General features: G+C 42.4%; 1 protein-coding gene across 3 annotated transcripts in view; it reads left to right on the top strand.

Moving 5' to 3' along the window:
• Positions 1-17,307, top strand: part of PRKCD (protein kinase C delta) — a 128,664-nt gene that overhangs the window by 66,263 nt on the left and 45,094 nt on the right. For all 3 annotated transcript variants that reach the window (XM_077823017.1, XM_077823014.1, XM_077823016.1), the window contains exon 2: positions 8,924-9,060. In XM_077823017.1, coding sequence (XP_077679143.1) covers positions 8,946-9,060 — 115 coding nt within the window. In that variant the 5' untranslated portion in view covers positions 8,924-8,945. The remainder of the gene's footprint in view (positions 1-8,923; positions 9,061-17,307) is intronic.

Raw genomic sequence — 17,307 nt, 5'->3', positions numbered from 1 at the left:
TTTGTCTAGCTTCAACTTCAAGCAATTGGATCATGTTATACCTTTCTCTGGTTAAGCGACATGCACAGGCTGCTTAGAACTTAAAAATGTAGTTTAAAAATATTGAAAAATGGCCTGAAAAATACAAATGAAATGGAACACAAACAATGTCGAGTAAGGTACAATTTCAAGATAAAGGATAAAGACCTGATATGATGATCAGATAGTAGTATTGCCGATTATAACCAGTGAAAGTTGTGAGTCAGGCCCAAAAAATCATGAGTGACTTAAATTATGAATCTATTTCCACATGTTAAGTATCCTCACACCTTCTTGTCAACTGTCTAATTGGGCCATCTTGATTATCATTACAAAAGTTTTTTTTTCTCCTGCTAATAAAAGCTCATCTTAATTGATTAGCCTCTCACAGTTTGTATGGCAACTTCCAACTTATCTGTGTGTGTGTGTGTGTGTGTGTGTGTGTGTGTGTGATCTTCTTCCTATATGTTCCATTCAGTGCATCTGATGAAGTGGGCTGTAGCCCACGAAAGCTTATGCTCTAATAAATTTGTTAGTCTCTAAGGTGCCACAAGTCCTCTTGTTTGCAGATACAGACTAACACAGCTGTTACTGTGTTACTCTGAAACCTTAAATTGTGAGATATTTTTAAAATTTATTTTGGGTTCTTTTTATTTTCCCTCTGGTTTCTGAGCACATGCTTTGCATTTTCAAGTTTTTTTCATAGATTCATCGATACAAGGTCAGAAGGGACCATTATGATCATCTAGTCTGACCTCCTGCACAACGCAGGCCACAGAATTTCACCCACCCACTCCTGCGAAAAACCTCTCCTCTATGTCTGAGCTATTGAAGTCCTCAAAGCTCCTTGAGTCTCCTTTCATAAGACAAGTTTTCCATTCCTTGGATCATCCTAGTAGCCCTTCTCTGAACCTGTTCCAGTTTGAATTCATCCTTCTTAAATATGGGAGACCAGAACTACACACAGTATTCCAGGTGAGGTCTCACCAGTGCCTCGTATAACGGTACTAAAACCTCCTTATCGCTACTGGAAATATCTCTCCTGATGCACCTCAAGACCACATTTGCTTTTTTCACAGCCATATCACAATGGCGGCTCATAGTCATCCTATGATCAACCAATACTCCAAAGTCCTTCTCCTCCTCCATTACTTCTAATTGATGCATCCCAAGCTTATAACTAAAATGCTTGTTGTTAATCCCTAAATGCATGACCTTACACTTCTCACTAAATTTCATCCTATTACTATTACTCCAGTTCACAAGGTCATCCAGATCCTCCTGTATGATATTCCTGTCCTTCTCTAAATTGGCAATACCTCCCAGCTTTGTATCATCCGCAAACTTTATTAGCACACTCCCATTTTTTGTGCCGAGGTCAGTAATAAAAAAATTAAATAAGATTGGTCCCAAAACCAATCCTTGAGGAACTCCACTGGTAAATTCCCTCCAGCCTGACAGTTCACCTTTCAGTAGAACCCATTGTAGTCCCCCCTTTAACCAATTCCTTATCCACCTTTCAATTTTCATATTGATCCCCATCTTTTCCAATTTAACTAATTCCCCATGTGGCACGGTATCAAATGCCTTACTGAAATCTAGGTAAATTAGATCCACTGCATTTCCTTTGTTTAAAAAATCTGTTACTTTCTCAAAGAAGGAGATCAGGTTGGTTTGGCATGATCTACCTTTTGTAAAATCATATTGTATTTTGTCCCATTTACCATTGACTTCAATGTCCTTTCTCCTTCAAAATTTTTTCCAAGACCTTGCATACTACAGATGTCAAATTAACAGGCCTATAGTTACCCAGATCACCTTTTTTCCCTTTCTTAAAAATAGGAACTATGTTAGCAATTCTCCAATCATACGGTACAACCCCTGAGTTTACAGATTCATTAAAAATTCTTGCTAATGGGCTTGCAATTTCGGGTGCCAATTCCTTTAATATTCTTGGATGAAGATTATTATCTGGGCCCGCCGATTTAGTCCCATTAAGCTGTTTGAATTTCGCTTCTACCTCAGATGTGATAATATCTACCTCCATATCCTCATTCCCATTTGTCATGCTGCCATTATCCCTAAGATCCTCTTTGGCCTTATTAAAGACTGAGGCAAAGTATTTGTTTAGACATTGGACCATGCCTAGATTATCATTGACCTCCACTCCATCCTCAGTGTTTAGCGGTCCCACTTCTTTTTTTGTTTTCTTCTTATTTATGTGGCTATAGAACCTTTTACTATTGGTTTTAATTCCCTTTGCAAGGTCCAACTCTACTTGACTTTTAGCCTGTCTCACTTTATCCCTACATGTTCTGACCTCAATAAGGTAGTTTTCCTTGCTGATCCCATGACTTTGAGGACTAGAACCCTATTTAACAAACCAAAGGCTTACGCTTCCATTGAGTCTCTTGAATCCGAGAGCCGGAGATTTAAGAAAACACCAAATACTAAAGGAGTCACATTAACATTGTGAAAGCTGGCAACCCCGATGAGAGCCAGAGCAGGGAAAACCAATATTCTTCACACATAGATGTATGAGAACCAAGAAGCCTAAAGATACCATAGGCCTTCTAGATTATCACAGGGAGTATAACAAAATAGTAGAAAAGTTAATTGAAATATTTTGCCTCATTCTTGACTGTCAGTGATGGGATAATGTCTTTCCCAAAGGCACCACTTATTGGAGAGCATTGTCCTTGACACACATATAAGTCTGGAAGAATATTGATTATGGAGCAATTTGAAAAACTCAAGTGTAATAAATCATCAGACCTTCTTGTTTCTGAAGGAAATAAAGTGCGACAAAGAAGTGGTAAAGAGATTCTCACACGGTTATTCAATGCAGCTTTGAAAATAGCTGTTCCTGAAGAATTTAGTGCCTGTGCCGGAGGGGTGGGGAGGGACCAGGGCCAAGAGGAACCCTGGGAATTACAAATTAGTGAACCTCATTTGTTTTCTAGGGAAATGTATTATTTAGCAGCATTTGTATTTTGCTAACAGTCAGCCAGTCACAACTATGTATGAGTACAAATATGAAAACAAAGTGCTTGTCCTCAATAGCTTGCAATATAATTGATAGTGAATCTAACTAAAGGCAAAACACTACCACACTTGGAAAATTTAGTTTGATCGGGTCAAACTGACACATTACTTGCAATTGAAAACTATGCCCCTCTCTCTAGTTAATAAAATTGTAAAGGTCCAAAGAAGGTCAACAGAGATAGAAATACATATGAGACTGTAAAAAACAGAATTAATTAGCAATGAAGGGAGAGGAGAGGGAAAGTAGTTGAGGTTCTTTAAAGAACGGTGTATGTATAGTTAAAATCTCATCCATCCTCTCTTATGCTTAGTTATAAGCTAGGGACGCATCAACTAGAAGTAACGGAGGAGGAAAAGGACCTTGGAGTATTGGTTGATCATAGGATGACTATGAGCTGTCAATGTGATATGGCTGTGAAAAAAGCTAATGTCGTCTTGGGATGCATCAGGAGAGGTATTTCCAGTAGGGATAAGGAGGTTTTAGTACCGTTATATAAGGCACTGGTGAGACCTCACCTGGAGTACTGTGTGCAGTTCTGGTCTCCCATGTTTAAGAAGGATGAATTCAAACTGGAACAGGTACAGAGAAGGGCTACTAGGATGATCCGAGGAATGGAAAACTTGTCTTATGAAAGGAGACTCAGGGAGCTTGGCTTGTTTAGCCTAACTAAAAGAAGGCTGAGGGGAGATATGATTGCTCTCTATAAATATATCAGAGGGATAAATACCAGAGAGGGAGAGGAATTATTTAAACTCAGTACCAATGTGGACACAAGAACAAATGGATATAAACTGGCCACTAGGAAATTTAGATTAGAAATTAGACAAAGGTTTCTAACCATCAGAGGAGTGAAGTTTTGGAATAGCCTTCCAAGGGAAGTAGTGGGGGCAAAAGATCTATCTTGCTTTAAGATTAAACTCGATAAGTTTATGGAGGAGATGGTATGATGGGATAACATGGTTTTGGTAATTAAATATTCATGGTAAATAGGCCCAATGGCCTGTGATGGGTTTTAGATGGGGTAAGATCCAAGTTACCTGGGAAAGAATTTTCTGTAGTATCTGGCTGATGAATCTTGCCCATATGCTCAGGGTTTAGCTGATCGCCATATTTGGGGTCGGGAAGGAATTTTCCTCCAGGGCAGATTGGAAGAGGCCCTGGAGGTTTTTCGCCTTCCTCTGTAGCATGGGGCACGGGTCACTTGCTGGAGGATTCTCTGCTCCTTGAGGTCTTTAAACTACAATTTGAGGACTTCAATAGCACAGATATAGGTGTGAGGTTTTTTTTGTAGGAGTGGTGGGTGAAATTCTGTGGCCTGCGTTGTGCAGGAGGTCAGACTAGATGATCATAATGGTCCCTTCTGACCTAAATATCTATGAATCTATGAATCTATGCTGGCACACTTGAACAAGGGGTCACTTGCTGAAATTAATGCTGGGTAAATTTAAAGCCAATAACAGGAAATAATTTTTCAGAGCTTGGAGTCAGCCTGTGGGATTCAGAGCTCCAGGAGATCAAACTCTCCTGCTGGAGCTAAATTTTAAAAGGAGCTGGATAATTTGATGAGTGATAACTTTTATTAGGCTTGCTAAGACAAAAGTCATGAGCTCATAATTGAAGGGTTCAGGAAGAAATTCCTCCCCACACATCACACACATACACAATTGGCTAAGTGCATTATGGCTTTTTTACACACGCACCCCCCCCCCCCTTTTTTTAAACTGAAGCATCAAGTTGGTGGCCACTGCTTGAGGCAGGACATGAGACTTGAAGCACCAGTTGTTATATCTTATCTGCAAACCCTATGTTGCTTAATTTTTTTAAATTGGATTGTTTTCCTAACCTAGAAAAATAAACCACTTTGACATTTAAGTTTATTTCTGAGGATTTGAAACCATGCAACATATAATGATGGTATGAATTGAACATATCATTGGATATATGTTCAGTTACAATGACCTATCAGAAAATGGTAGCTCAGTGGAAGTTTAGATTTTCCAAGCTTTGCAAAATCCTAACCTAAATTTTCAAAAGTGACTTAATTTGGGGTGCCTCATTGTTTTAATTTATTTTTCAAAAAATAAATCTTACTGTGGTCTGACTTTTGCAGAAGTGCTGAGCAGCTAACCTCTGAAATTCAGGACCCTGAACACTTACCTCTTATATAGCACTTTTCATCACTAGATCTCAAAGAGCTTTATAAATGAAGTCAGTGTTGTTATTCCCATTTTACAGATGGGGAAACCAAGGCACGGCTAGGCGTAGTAACTTGCACAAGGTCACCAAACAGGTCAGCAGCAGAGTCATGAATAGAACACAGGTCTCCTGACCTAAAATCCGGATTACTGAAGAATCTTGTCTTAATTTAAAACGTTCAGTGGAGTGCACTGGTAAGTTCTAGATTTCAAACATGAAGGGCATGATTCTGATCTTGTTCACACCAGTTTTACACAATGGAGTTAGTGTAGATTTAGAATAGTGTAGGTGAGATCAGAATCAGGTCTCAATTCCCTAACAGAAGAAATGTAAAATGTAATGACAGACCAATAAATGGTTTTCACAGCAGCCTCCATGTCCTCCAATGTCCCTTAGAAAGGAAACCTCATTTGACAATAAAATTAGGTAAGCAAACAAAACTTTTTCTATGATTATTCAGCGTGATGTTTCATTGTATTATGAATTTTCAGACCTCAGGACCATAAATTAATTTTAGATTTATTTTCTTTATTCTTCCTGAATCAGAGAAGTGTTGACAGTTTCAGGTTCTTCGTCTCTCCATTATTTCAAAACAATTCATAGTTGTATTTGTTCTTTTTTATCAGTGTCTCTGTGAAGGATAAAACAAACATTGAGTACTCAAGGTTTAGTTGTGAACTCGGTGGACAGAGAAAAGGATGTAGCAATAATTGAGACATGAGATAAGAGACTGTATGAGAGTTTTAACTGACTTAGATGGATAGGAAACGCTGTAATATACAGAAGTAATGAAGAAAGAAACAGCAAGATTTAGAAATAGCCTGTATGTGAAGGCCTAGAGAGAGAGGTCCAAGTCAAGATGACACCCAAACTATGGGCCTGAATGACAGGTAAATGGTGATGGTGTCCACAGTGTTTGAGAGAGGAGATAGATTAAAACCCCTGTTTTAGTCATGTTGAGCTTAAGCTGATGGCTAGACCTCTACTGAAGTTGTAATGTTCTAAACTCCTCAGAACTAGCTTAAAGCCAAAGAAAATGTTAGAAATGTATGTATAGTCTGAAGTCTATATTTAAAGGTACCTTTTGCAAAGCTGCCACAGTGCTAACTGAATAGGCGAAAAGTCTTGGAGTAATAATGAATGAATCAGTGTTACTGGAAAAGATGAAAGCAAGAGTGTGAAGGAAATATTTCTGTACTAAGCATGTAGGAAAGTGCGAAAGTAAACATGGACTAGTGATGTATGGGCCCCTTATTTAAACAGCATGTTTTTAATGTTGAAAAGGCACCTGTATTCAGTGATTATTTAACACTGTTTGGCAGGAGGAATTATCCTGACTAGTCAAGACAGATCTTTCCAAAACAATGTAGGAAATCTTACTGTAGATTCAGCAGTTCATCAGTGCTTCTGCAAATGGAGGCAATGTATTAAATGACAGAAGTTATGTCCCTTTCTGCATTGACTACCTACCTCTTGAGGTTGCACAGAGAATTGGCAATGTAGCTGTGCCTTGGCAGGACCGCATAGCAACTAGAAGAGAAGACATTCTGTATTCCCATGATTAATGAAACAGTTATGTAAGACAAGGTTTGTCACCTTCAGTCCTTGGATGTGTGGATTAAAGGGGTAGGTAGAGCACTACTCCTGGGGGCATGCTACACCAAAAAATTAAATTCTGCACCAAAAAATAATAATAATAAATTCTGCACACAATATTTTAAAATTCTGCAAATTTTATTTGTCAAATAAATGTGGAGGCTCCATCATGGCATTGGGGAGCACAGGCCACTGGCTGCATGGAGGTGGGAGATCACTGTGCAGTTCCCCCTTCCCTCCCCCCAGACACTGACTCAGTGGTGAGGCTGCACCCAACCCTGACACAGCACAAGGGCCGGGCCTGCCCCAGAAGCATCCTAGGGCCCTGCCCCTCCATGCTAGGTGTACCAGGTGTGGGCAGGCAGGCTCAGCAAGGCAGGATCCAAGTGTGGACGGGCTTAGTGGGGGGGGGGGGAAGGGATCCAGGTGTGGGTTGATAGAGTTCTGTGTGGGGCAATCTGGATGTGGGCATCTCAGTGGGGGATCTGGGTGCTGGGGGGATCTGGATGCACAGAGGCTTGTTGGGGGGGTTCTGAATGCAACGGTAAGGGGACTCTGCAGGGGGGTCCAGGTGAATGTGGTTGGCACTCAGCAGGATGAGGTCTGGGTGTGGGGGGGATAGAGCTCGGCAGGGGGAGTGTGGGTGTGGGGGGCTCAGTGGAGGGTCCAGATGCTGAGGAAGTGGGGCTCACTGGGGTGGGGATCCAGGTGCAGCTGGTTGGGGCTAGGTGAGGTGGGGATCCAGGTATGGGTGGCTCGTCAGGGTGGTCCAGGTGCAGAGGGAGTGGAGTTCATCGCGGGGGTTCTGAGTGCAAGTGGGGTGAGGCTCAGCAGGAGGGTCTAAGTATGAGGGTGTCTGGATGCATGGGAGTTGGGCAGATGGGGGAGCAGCTACCTGTAGAGGGATCCCTCCCCCTGGAGCTGAGAAGTGATGGGCGCAGGAAGCGGGTGTGGGGGGAGTGAATTTGTAGAGCTTCCTGCATCTGGGAGAGAAATCTGGGGGTGGGTCTGACCCGGCTCTGGATGCTGTGCAGGGGAAGAGGAAGTCCTGTCCTGTCAAGCCAGGACTAGCAGCTGGCGCTGGGTAGGAGCCACCAGCCGGGTCTTCCACAGTCCCACCCTCTGCCCCACGTTGATTTTACGTCTCTGCCGGCTGCCCTGGGCACTCGAAACATGCTGCTGGGGAGGGTCACATGTCTGCTCTTGTGGCTTCCCTTTGCTTCCCTATCAGAAAGACATTTTTCTGTGGGGAAGTAAAGAAATCTGCAGGGGACATAAATTCTGTGCGTTCAGTGGTGCAGAATTCCCCCAGGAGTAGAGCAGGCAAACTTCTAAGAGAAACTTCCAACTAGAAGAAAGCACTTTTTAAAAAGTGAACATCTCTGATTATGCCAAGTGAGCCAATATGCCACATGATAGTTGGTCACATCCACTTTGTCAGATCACATAAGTGCTTCCAAAAAAAATCATAACTTTGTTAGTCTTAACAGATAAATGCATTCAAGGCAGTGGAATCTCAACAAGTTTAATGCACATGTAAGGTCATTATATTTGGGTTACAGTTCAGTTTTGTAGCTCATAGAGGTCTACGTTGAGTGTTTCTGTAGCTTTGATGTTAAACTCCATACCAATAGAAGCGCTTAGTTAATCCATTAACTAAGCGCTTCTATTGGTATGGAGCTTATCAAAGTTAATCTATTAACAATATGCTGCACAGCCTTATGTATTCAAAGGGGCTGAAGAGGTTGTGACTGTGATTTAGACATATTGGGAAGGAGGTCTCTTCAAACTTGTCTGGTTAAAATATCCTCTTAGCAATATCTAATAATGTGGCTTTATTATGATCTAATTCAGTTCTACAGTTGTGCTCTCAAAAAGTGCCCTTAAATTTTTACCATGCAAGTTTTGCACATTCAAATAGATGCATTAGCAAAAGTTGTAAGGGCAAATTTAGAGACTGGATTTGGGGTCACTTTGATTGAGGCACCTCATATTAGATTTTGGTTTTCTTATCTGCTTCAACCCAATTTTTTATTTTAGGATTTATATTTTCTTTTGTTCACCTAGATTTGTGCCACTGTTGTGAGCAATGGCTCCCTTCTTAAGGATATCTTTCAACTCATTTGAGCTGGGACCAGTGCAGAATGAAGGGGAGCAGCTGCAGCCCTTCTGCGCTATAAAGATGAAAGAAGCCTTGACAACAGGTACAGTAATGACTGACACATTTCTAGACTTGAATATGCTTCAGAAATTACATACTCTACACACGTGCTGTGGCAGGGCTGCAGGACTCAAGACTCAGTCCTGCAAGGTGCTGAGCGCTCTTGTCCTGATCCTGCAAAGCACTTAGGTGTGTTGGCTTCACTTAAAGAAAAGTGAGAAGTTCCATTGACTTCTGTGGAGTCCATGCTTTTGCTGGATGTGGTCCAGATTGCTCAGCACTTTGCAGGATCAAATTCTTCCTTATTAATTTCCTATTTCTCTACAAAAAAGAAATGTATGTGGCAAAACTTTCTAATTATCCTATTTGCATAGGTTGTTGTGGTGACTAGCTAATGAGCTAACATTTGCAAATCCGCTCTCTGCATGCTAATTGGTAAAATATGCTTACCTGAAAGTTTGGGGAGAACTGTGGTATACTGGAAGAGCACTCTACATTGCATTGGGATGAGAGCCCTTTTTCTCAAATGCAGGACAGTAAATAGCTGCAGTGTGTTAAATGAAATATATGTTAGTGGGAAATTTTGGTTTATCATCATCAGCAAGGGTTCTTGATAGGAATTAATTTGTATGGAGCTAATTATACTCCATGTGAACATGTCCCTGTGACATGTTAATGCAACACAAACAATAATAATTACCTATGCGGTGGGGGAAGACAAGTTCTTTGACCTTCATTTCAGAATTAAATTAGTACAGTATGGCTGTACTAAACAAAAAAGAATTAACATTTTTGAAGGATTTAGAGGCCTGTAGAAACTGTCTTCCTCTCGCAAGAATTTAGGCCCATTTCTTCCTATGATATTTATCTAGTGGTTGCTCATAATAACTGCATTGAGTGGGCAGTAAAATCATAGGAATTGCTATGCCATATCAGACCCAAGGGCCGTTATTCTATCTCTGACAGTTGCCAGCACTAGATGCCTCAGAGAAATAACAAGAAACACCACAGTAGGCAGATGTGGGATAATCTTCTCCACAATCTATAATCGGTAGAGATTGTCTTAAGACCTGACAAATGAGGTTTTACATCTCTCCCAAAAAATTGTTAGAATTAACTATAACTGAATATTCTTGTTACCTGCATAAATATCCAATCCTTTTTTGAATCTTGCTAAATCCTTGGCCTCAGTGATTTCCTGTCGCAGTAAATTCTGCGTGCTGTGTGAAAGTGTTTCCTTCTCTCCATTTTGAATGTCTTAACCATTCCAGTTCCTTGCACATCCCCTTGTTCCTGTTCTGTGACAGGAAGAACAGGCACTCCTGATTTTATCTACTTTTACCATGTCTCTTACTTGTCTCCTTTCTAAAATAAACAATCCCAATTTTTTCAATCTCTCTTCATGAGAGGTTTTTTCCCAGGCCTTTCATCAGTCTCATTGCTCTTCTCTGAAGCCTCTTGAGCCCTGTTGGACTTTTTGGGGAGTTTTTTTGGAGATGCAGTGACTGGTTCTGCACAGAGTGTGGTCCTACACCGCTGCTCTGCTGTAGGGTCAAGTAACAACACACCAGGGTGGGGCAGTATGATGCTTTCTCGGGGTACCCAGAATTGAGAGTCACCTTGTTACCTTCCTGCCTCAGTAGAAGAGAGAGACTTCTTTGTGCTTAACTGGATGTTAGCTACCCAAACAATCTCCTCAGGGCTCTGCCAGCCCTTGTGTGCCTAGAATCATAGAATATCAGAGTTGGAAGGGACCTCAGGAGGTCATCTAGTCCAACCCCCTGCTCAAAGCAGGACCAATCCCCAACTAAATCATCCCAGCCAGCGCTTTGTCAAGCCTGACCTTAAAAACCTCTAAGGAAGGAGATTCTACCACCTTCCTAAGTAACCCATTCCAGTGCTTCACCACCCTCCTAGTGAAAAAGTTTTCCTAACATCCAACCTCAACCTCCCCCACTGCAACTTGAGACCATTACTCCTTGTTCTGTCATCTGCTACCACTGAGAACAGTCTAGATCCACCCTCTTTGGAACCCCCCTTCAGGTAGTTGAAAGCAGCTATCAAATCCCCCCTCATTCTTCTCTTTTACAGACTAAATAATCCCAGTTCCCTCAGCCTCTCCTCATAAGTCATGTGTTCCAGACTCCTAATCATTTTTGTTGCCCTTCGCTGGACTCTCTCCAATTTATCCACATCCTTCGTGTAGTGTGGGGCCCAAAACTGGACACAGTACTCCAGATGAGGCCTCACCAATGTTGAATAGAGGGGAACGATCACCTCCCTCGATCTGCTGGCAATGCCCCTACATATACATCCCAAAATGCCATTGGCCTTCTTGGCAACAAGGGCACACTGTTGACTCACATCCAGCTTCTCATCCACTGTAACCTCTAGGTCCTTTTCTGCAGAACTGCTGCCTAGCCATTCGGTCCCTAGTCTGTGCATGGGATCCTAGTGCATGGGATTCTTCCGTCCTAAGTTCAGGACTCTGCACTTGTCCTTGTTGAACCTCATCTGATTTCTTTTGGCCCAATCCTCTAATTTGTCGAGGTCCCTCTGTATCCTATCCCTACCCTCCAGCGTATCTACCACTCCTCCCAGTTTAGTGTCATCTGCAAACTTGCTGCCGGTGCAGTCCACGCCATCCTCCAGATCATTAATGAAGATATTGAACAAAACCAGCCCCAGGACCGACCCTTGGGGCACTCTGCTTGATACCGGCTGCCAACTAGACATGGAACCATTGATCGCTACCCGTTGAGCCCGACAATCTAGCCAGTTTTCTATCAACCTTATAGTCCATTCATCCAGCCTATACTTCTTTAACTTGCTGGCAAGAACACTGTGGGAGACCGTATCAAAAGCTTTGTTAAAGTCAAGGAACAGCACATCCACTGCTTTCCCCTCATCCATAGAGCCAGTTGTCTCGGCATAGAAGGCAATTAGGTTAGTCAGGCATGGCTTGCCCTTGGTGAATCCATGCTGACTGTTCCTGATCACTTTCTTCTCCTCTAAGTGCTTCAGAATTGATTCCTTGAGGATCTGCTCCATGATTTTTCCAGGGACTGAGGTGAGGCTGACTGGCCTGCAGTTCCCCGGATCATCCTCCTTCCCTTTTTGAAAGATGGGCACTACATTAGCCTTTTTCCAGTCATCTGGGACCTCCCCCGATCGCCATGAGTTTTCAAAGATAATGGCCAATGGCTCTGCAATCACATCCGCCAACTCCTTTAGCACCCTCGGATGCAGCGCATCCAGCCCCCTGGACTTGTGTTCATCCAGCTTTTCTAAATAGTCTTTCTCCACAAAGGGCTGGTCACCTCCTCCCCATGCTGTGCTGCCCAGTGCAGCAATCTGGGGGCTGACCTTGTTTGTGAAGACAGAGGCAGAAAAAGCATTGAGTACATTAGCTTTTTCCACATCCTCTGTCACTAAGTTGCCTCCCTCATTCAGTAAGGGACCCGCACTTTCCTTGACTGACTTCTTGTTGCCAACATACCTGAAGAAACCCTTCTTGTTACTCTTAACATCCCTTGCTAGCTGCAACTCCAAGTGTGATTTAGCCTTCCTGATTTCACTCCTGCATGCATGAGCAATATTTTTATACTCCTCCCTGATCATTTGTCCAACCTTCCGCTTCTTTTTTGTGTTTAAGATCAGCAAGGATTTCACTGTTAAGCCAAGCTGGTCACCTGCCATATTTACTATTCTTTCTATACATCTGCAACCTCAATAAGGATTCTTTAAAATACAGCCAGCTCTCCTGGACTCCTTTCCCCCTCATGTTATTCTCCTAGGGGATCCTGCCCATCAGTTCCCTGAGGGAGTCAAAGTCTGCTTTTCTGAAGTCCAGGGTCCGTATTCTGCTGCTCTCCTTTCTTCCTTGTGTCAGGATCCTGAACTCGACCATCTCATGGTCACTGCCTCCCAAGTTCCAATCCACTTTTGCTTCCCCTACTAATTCTTTCCGGTTTGTGAGCAGCAGGTCAAGAAGAGCTCTCCCCCAGTTGGTTCCTCCAGCACTTGCACTAGGAAATTGTCCCCTACATCTTCCAAAAACTTCCTGGATTGTCTGTGCACTGCTGTATTGCTCTTCCAGCAGATATCAGGGTGATGGAAGTCTCCCATGACAACCAGGGCCTAGATGCATGCCAGTCCCCAAACCCTCTTGAAGCATTCCCCTGTATGGCCAGCACTTTAGCCACTGGACACACTCAGAAATTCCCAGGTAAGCTGTCCTCCAAGGAAGCAGTACACACATGAGTACACGCACTTTGATTCAACTATAATATTACACCATAGAGAGATACTTATAGTGAAAACAATCATAAGTTTATTATCAAAAGGCTAACATTTAGTGAGTAAGGATAATGATGGAAACAGAAACACACTTCATAGAGTCCCAACTTAACTTCATCAGGCTAAAATCTTTGTCTAAAGTAGTTTTTCAGCTAAAGTAATCTCTCAGCGTCTCCAGCCAGCATGGCTGGGATCCCTCTCTCATGAATTGAAAAAGCACTGACCTTTTTGCTTTCTCAGTGAAGGACAAAAAGGTGTCCTTTTTGCCTTCCCCTTGTATCTGCAAAGTTCATTGTTTTGTCTCCAGAGTCAGAATGACAATTGTGGTTTATTCCCATGTGTGCTGACTCCATGTTGCCTTCACATCCTCATGTTGCTGTTCCCATCCACTCCATGTCATATGCAAACAGGCTTCCATTGTGTTAGCTTACAAGGCAGACGTAACCATCCTTTGTCTGGTCAAAACCTGCTTGTTAAGCCTGTATTGATTTCAGTCTTTCAAACATGTGTGTGTGTACGCATATACACAGCTCTGTAAATATCAATCCTACATACATCTCTCAATGATTATGAGGATCAGTATGACATAAGCTTTTAGTAGAGACCTCATTTGATGGTCTTTGCTTTCATAGTATTTGTGCAATGTGGTGGGTGTAGTGAGTTTGTCAAGCCAGTCAGAAGTTACTGTTACAGAACAATGAACCCTTTTGTCAGTTGGCTTTGAGTGGTTCTTAGGGTCACAGGCAGTAAGGTGACTCAGAACAAGATCCAGCAACCTCCCTTTGAAAATCCTGTTTTAATGGGGTTGGAAAAAAGAGGCTCACCAGGGGGGTTGAGAGCCTCCTGTCAGGTGGGTGCGAACCTGCACACCCTCTCTTCATTGTGTGCCCTCCGCCCCCTCCCCCCGTTAGCTGTAGCCCTTGTCAGGTGGGTCTTCAGTGGCTCAGCCCTCTGGCCGAGTCACACAGAGTCAATATGTATGAACACGAAAATTTTGCCTTGTCCTTGAATCCTATGCTGCCACCACCAAGCGTGTTAAACAAAGAACAGGGAAAGAGCCCACTTGGAGATGTCTTCCCCCCAAAATATCCCCTCAAGCCCTACACCCCCTTTCCTGGGGAAGGCTTGATAAAAATTCTCACCAATTTGCGTAGGTGAACACAGACCCAAACCCTTGGATCTTAAGAACAATGAAAAAGCAATCAGGATCTTAGAAGAAGAATTTTAATTAAAGAAAAAGTAAAAGAATCACCTCTGTAAAATCAGGAAGGTAAATACCTTACAGGGTAATCAGATTCAAAACATAGAGAATCCCTCTAGGCAAAACCTTAAGTTACAAAAAGACACAGAAACAGGAATTTACATTCCATTCAGCACAGCTTATTTACCAGCCATTTGAACAAAAGGAAATCTAATGCATTTCTAGCTAGATTACTTACTAACTGAACAGAAGTTCTGAAGAGCATTCCTGACCTGGTCCCAGCAAAAGCATCACACAGACAGACAGACCTTTTGTTCCCCCCCCCCAACCTCCAGCTTTGAAAGTAACTTGTCTCCTCTTTGGTCATTTTGGTCAGGTGCCAGTGAGGTTATCCTAGCTTCTTAAACCTTTACAGGTGAAAGGGTTTTGTCTCTGAGCAGGAGGGATTTTATAGTTCTGTATACAGAAAGGTGGTTACCCGTCCCTTTATATTTATGACAGATGCATATATTTCTCTTTATATTGAATCATAGAATCATAGAATATCAGGGTTGGAAGGGACCCCAGGAGGTCATCTAGTCCAACCCCCTGCTCAAAGCAGGACCAATCCCCAACTAAATCATCCCAGCCAGGGCTTCGTGAAGCTTGACCTTAAAAACTTCTAAGGAAGGAGATTCCACCACCTCCCTAGGTAATGCGTTCCAGTGCTTCATCACCCTCCTAGTGAAAAAGTTTTTCCTAATATCCAACCTAAACCTCCCCCACTGCAACTTGAGACCATTACTCCTTGTTCTGTCATCTGATACCACTGAGAACAGTCTAGATCCATCCTCTTCGGAACCCCCTTTCAGGTAGTTGAAAGCAGCTATCAAATCCCCCCTTATTCTTCTCTTCCGCAGACTAAACAATCCCAGTTCTCTCAGCCTCTCCTCATAAGTCATGTGTTCCAGTCCCCTAATCATTTTTGTTGCTCTCTGCTGGACGCTTTCCAATTTTTCCACGTTCTTCTTGTAGTGTGGGGCCCAAAACTGGACACAGTACTCCAGATGAGGCCTCACCAACGTTGAATAGAGGGGAACGATCACGTCCCTCGATTTGCTGGCAATGCCCCTACTTGCACAGCCCAAAATGCCATTGGCCTTCTTAGCAACAAGGGCACGCTGTTGACTCATATCCAGCTTCTCATCCACTGTAACCCCTACGGGGTTGAAGGTTCTCTCCATTAATGTTCTTTTTCTGATGTTCCAGGGGCAACGTTCTATAGTACTGTGCTTTCTGATGACAACATTCAGTTTTTAACAATCAGATGACTAGGCCGGTCTACTGGATGTGCCATGTAGAAGACCTGGTCTTGATGGCCAGTTTCTTATTGCTCAGTGCAGCAGAAACTTCCGGCAATGGTGAGATAGCATGCTCATCCCATAGACTATAGGGAGTGTCTTATGGTTGAACAGAAACCATTACAACTAATTAGTACAACCATGTATATCACCAGTTAGTCATTCCTATCTTTTGTTTGAAAGATGACAGTGATGTTGGAGAAGAAAAACATGGGTATGAGAAGATCCTTTAGGATTATAATAAAAGTTCTGTCTAACTTAGGGCTTTCTATAGTTACTCTCACCATATGTTTATCTAAAAACCTTCATAGTAGCTATAGAGAGTGCAGAGTTCTGGAAAGAACGTTTGATTAATTGAAACCTTTGCTGTGATTAGCTGTCTACAAGACTCTTCAAATTCCAGGTAAAAGCTTTTGAATACAAGTAAAGGGAGAAAAAACAGAAGGTCATAACAAAATGCAGGAGATATTCAGGTGGCTGTTTGTGAACATTTTGAGAATGCCTTTTGGCAAGCAGACTTAAGCTTACTTGTCAAAGCTGTAATTTGTAATGCTGTTCTTGGCAGGCATTCCCTAATAAAGAAATACTAAGATGTTATTCTTTACTGCTGTTTGGACAGCTCATCACAATGAGCAGAGTGCATCAAACTAACTGTTATTGAATTAATATAAACTTAACTTGGAATTCATGCTTCAGAAAGGTGTTTAGATAATAAGGGCCCAATCCTTCCCTCGGAGTAAACAGGACTTCTACCAGTTACTTTGATGGGAGGAAGATCATGGCCTAACTTCTTTGGGTATGGGTTGTGCTCTTGTTCTGGTTTGTACAGCATTAGCACAGGAGAATCCCAGTCTGTGACTAAGACTTCTCTGCACCATGGTAATACAAATAATAATAATAATAATTGAAGTCCATGCATGCTGTACAGGAGGAGGGAGGACTTGCAATACTTTGAAAGCTGTAGAAATCATGACTGATCAGACCACAGTACTGTTATGGGTGACTTTTCCCTATGCTGCTTCTGAATAGAACTGTGAGAAGAATGCCAGAATAGGTTAGGAAACTAGTTAATGAGATTTTTCAGCTTCAGGCCACCAGTTGGAATTCAAACTAGGCCAGCATTAAACATCTCTTAATTTGTCATGTAGTGGTGGATGCCTGACATGAGAACTGGTGATCTAATCCCCATCACACAATAAACTAACGCCTTCTGGGCATTTTCAGCAAACAGTCTAAAGACTGAACTGAATGTCCATGGACACTGAACTACCGTCTGATATAGCTCTTCCCTCTAGATCCAAGTTGATGCGCGTTAGCACTTTCACTGCTGGTGGCTGTGCTATAACTGATATGTGAATAAACATAACTCTCAAGGATCAGAGAGTTTACCAATGTTGGAATATTTTGGTGCTTTCCTGGGTGGCAACCACAACCTCATGCTTTCTGAGGT

This window comes from Eretmochelys imbricata, chromosome 7 (genome assembly GCF_965152235.1).
Source record: "Eretmochelys imbricata isolate rEreImb1 chromosome 7, rEreImb1.hap1, whole genome shotgun sequence".
Lineage (NCBI taxonomy): Eukaryota > Metazoa > Chordata > Testudines > Cheloniidae > Eretmochelys > Eretmochelys imbricata.
Note: the sequence above shows the minus strand (reverse complement) of the source record. Positions and strands in the feature narration are given on the sequence as shown.